The sequence below is a fragment of the Cloeon dipterum genome, chromosome 1 (assembly GCF_949628265.1).
Source record: "Cloeon dipterum chromosome 1, ieCloDipt1.1, whole genome shotgun sequence".
Lineage (NCBI taxonomy): Eukaryota > Metazoa > Arthropoda > Insecta > Ephemeroptera > Baetidae > Cloeon > Cloeon dipterum.
This window is the reverse complement of record NC_088786.1, coordinates 38,879,244-38,883,160: the sequence shown is the minus strand read 5'-3', so window position 1 is coordinate 38,883,160 and position 3,917 is coordinate 38,879,244. Positions and strand designations below refer to the sequence as shown.

The following is a 3,917-nucleotide window of genomic DNA, read 5'->3' as shown; positions in this document are numbered from 1 at the left end:
TGATTTATTAAAATATTAAAAAAATACAACGTATTGAAGCTTTGATCGTACCTTCTCTATGTCCAAAATCTATCAAACAAACAAAATTAAACTAATAGTGAAAGCAGTAACAAAAAAGCAGACTGCCATTTTTGCTCATTTAAATAAATTAGTTAATGTCTCATTTTTATTTTCACATTGAAAAATCCTCCAGGAAAAAAAGGAAATTGTCGCTGTATTTTTAATGTTTTTCCAAAAAAAATAACGTTAAAAAATTGGAGTAAAAAATATGAAATTGTCAAAATTCCGCAGTAGAGAGTTGCGAAAAGATTTTTATTAGAAAACTTGCCCGCCTGCCTTATCTCTCATTCACAAAACATTTATAGGTCATTCAACCATGACCTTACCCAACAAATTTATGCTTTCTGGGCCACACAACAAGCACAATGGATGCTAAGGCAGCTGCTATATGAGCTGGGATCCTGGCAATGGGGCCGGTTGCGGGAGGGTTTGGCGCGTTTGTAGCTATAAGAAGAAGGTAAGGTCTTCCTCCCCTAACGAGATAGAGTGTAGCTCGTTGTTTAAGTGTGCAGACACTGAACCAGCGAGTTAGAGTTCGATTCTCGCCAAAGAAGTTTATGTGAATCTGGGAGCTCTTTGTCCTCTCCTGCATTTCCTCTCCACTGAACCTGAATCATCATCATCATCATGCTTCACGAACCAGATATCACATAACTTTTTCAAACTGTATAACGATATATGAGGTAAATTGAATAATAATTGTGATTCTCATAACCCTCTTGCTTGAATTTAACGATCAAACCTGCTGTTTGTATGTGTATTTATTACACACCCCGCACGGGAAGATGTTTCAAGGTACATATGTTGCCTACATCCTTTTTTAATTGGTTTTAATTTAACCTGTATCGTCAGGTGCGGCAGTGTAAAAGGTTTGTGATAAGCTTTGCACCCTTATTGCATCTTCACCCTCACTGCACAACCAGACTCGCATACTGAAGCAGTGTCGCGAACAAAATGTTTTCTCTCCGGCTAAGATGAGATTTCGGCCGAGAAAAATCCATAAAACTATTTCATAACAGACCCGCACTACATACGGGGTAAACTTGTCATAATTATTTTGACGCGTTTTTGAAAACCAAGAAATTGACTCGCTGCGAGGAAGCCGCGCGCGTAGTTCTCCAGACCGAAGAGTAATAAAACAGTTTTAAACGCTTTGCCTCATTTTCAGACACTTTGTCAGACTCTTCTCAACTTTCCCTAACCTACTGAAGGGCTTAGGGGGTTCTAAACCCCACCCATTTATTGCTATAATATTTTAAAACCCCGCAGAAAAACGCATCGAGTACTTTTTTCCCTTTTTTCTGCTAATATTTTAGCTAGGGGGTTGAAAGGGGTGGAGGGTGAACACATCTTACACCCTTCAACTATTTAGAGTAAATATACATATGTCCAATGCAGGGTTTTTGCAATTATGATAATTAGAACGCGAGATTTGGAGTTTGCAAAATACGGAAAAAAGTAAACAAAAGTAATTTTTGTGTTTTTGCAAATTTTGCCAACTCCAAATCTCGAGTTCTAATTATCAGAATTGCAAAAACTACCCATCATTCGATTAATCTAAATTTCACCTGTGCAGCAAAGGGATTGAGGGTGTGCTAGCTCTCAACCCCAAATTGCTAAAATATTTTTAAAAATGAGAGAAACGCATTTGAGTACACTTTTACAAAAAAAACGGGGGGGGGGGGGTTTGCTCGCCCTGAACCCTTCAGCTGGTCAGGGGAGATCGAGACGAGTCTAATGGTATGTAGTTTTGGCCATTCTGGTACTTAGAGCCCGAGATTTGGGGTTGGCAAAATTTGTAATCACACAAAAATCACAAATTTTTTTCCACTTTTTCGTATTTTGGAGGCTCTAAATCTCGGGTTGTAAAGATCAGAATTACAAGTAAAACCCAACCCTTAGACACATCTCAACCTACCCTGAATAACTGATGGATTAAAGGGGTGATAACCTTCCACCCCTTTCAACCCCCTTGCTTAAGTTCTAGCAGAAAAAAATCGTTAGTCCAAGGAGATTTAAAATATTTTAGCAATTAGAGGATTGGGGTGAGCTTCCCTAAACCCATCAGCTGTCAAACCTACGCGGGCGAGTCTTCTGCAAGACGATGATGCTCGGAAAAGGTCAGGAAAGGGTCTGCTGCGGGCCGAGCCGCGCGAAAGCCACTTTGAAGGCTCTGGGGGTTGATCTGACACCTCTTTTTTGGGTCTCATTTCGATTCTGCACGTTAATCATTCCAAAATTAATTTATATCACAGAAAAGGGGCCTGTTTTCTGCACGAGTGGCAGTTTGGCGGAAATGGTGCCGTTTTCTCTGTTGCAATTTCGGATGTAACTCGTCACGCAGCAGTATAATAGCGCGAAGCTTGCTGGGCTTTCCAGTTTCGGGTTTTGAATGATGAACATGAAATGGTTGTCGCTCCTCAATTTGACGCTCTTATTGGTGAGGAATATTTTGCTGAGTGAATTTTATAGAAAAGATTCGTACTTTTAGAGCGTCATGGCCACTACCTCGAGGAGGGACAATCTTCTGAGATTGACAAAAAAATTGGAAGCATTAATTTCAAACCTGCAATCTCCTGAAGTTAAAACGACAGTGCAAATAAAACCAAAAACTGCGGCTCCCGGATTTGTCAATTTTGTCAAACCCGTGACAATTTTGAATCCAGCAGGTTGGTAGAGATTTTACTGATTTATTTTAACTAATTAAAACTGTTTTATAAAGATCCAAATAAAAAGTACTGCACTGAAGCTGTCTGCCCAGAATCAGACTGCAAATTGGCGGTAATTTTTAATTTAAATCCTGGATTTTTCAAAATTAAATTTCCTAAATAAAGGATCTTGTAAAATTGGGAAATCTCAGGAAGGCCGGTATGAAGTTCAAGTTTTAAATTTTAAATGTTGTATTTAAATTAATCGTCAGTACCGCTCCCAAAAATCTACAGTTTGCGGAACAGCACCGTCAAAACGTACCTTTCCTTGTACAGAGTTTAGTATTTTAAAAATTAATTTTAAAAAAGACGTGAATAAGATTTAAAATTTTCAGTACGATTTCCACACGACTGTGAGAGATTGTTGTTTGTACAATTCATCCCTGATGGCATTCACCTCGCCTGAGATGCTCGAAACCTTTCAAAACACGTTGAAATTGGAAAAAAGTATTTTAATTCCAATCAACGTCATTCATACTTTTTAAATTTTAAATTCAGGGTTGAAAGGGATCTTTTGGCTGCGTGGTCTGTACTCGAAAGAATGCAATGCGCACGTCTGGTGCCCGGAAAAGGAAATAATCGGCGAGAATGGTCCCATGAAGTGGAGACGCGGATTTCCAAATCAGAATTCCGGCGATTGTCTCGCTGTGCAGACCGGCCAGCAGAACGAAGAGGAAAATGGGCTTTTCAACTATGATTGCAGCCTGAAAACAAACTACGTGTGCTACGTGATTAATAATTAATTTATAAAAATTCGTGAGGGGTTCATGATTTAAATATTCAGGGTTCGCCGGATGCAGTAGGAGATTGAAGATTATGGGAACTGCATATAGAAATTAGTTCTTTTGAAGTAAAACTGAATAAATATTCCATGTATTGGAATTTTCAAAATAAAGAGAGTTTCGATAAAAATGATTCAACTGGTTTCGATACAAAATAACGAAACCAAAAATTGAGAGCACATGATTGCGGATGTGACGTACATTCGAATGGAGCTGGAAATTTGCGAGAGTGACGCACCAGCGAATTGAAATGTGAAGCATCGATAGCTATTTGGCAGTTGCTGAGTTGAAAAAAACATTGTTTAAAAACAATTTAATCTTCCTATTCTAGATAGTTAGTGCCGCAAATTCATCCTTTTTGAGGATT

General features: G+C 38.6%; 1 protein-coding gene across 1 annotated transcript; it reads left to right on the top strand.

Moving 5' to 3' along the window:
- Positions 1-2,460: 2,460 nt before the first annotated feature.
- Positions 2,461-3,511, top strand: LOC135942896 (uncharacterized). Its single transcript, XM_065489237.1, has 6 exons — positions 2,461-2,729; positions 2,783-2,841; positions 2,895-2,928; positions 2,981-3,045; positions 3,104-3,215; positions 3,267-3,511. The coding sequence occupies exons 1-6, from the start codon at positions 2,558-2,560 to the stop codon at positions 3,509-3,511; spliced, it is 687 nt and encodes a 228-aa protein (XP_065345309.1). The 5' UTR covers positions 2,461-2,557.
- The last annotated feature ends 406 nt before the right edge of the window (positions 3,512-3,917 follow it).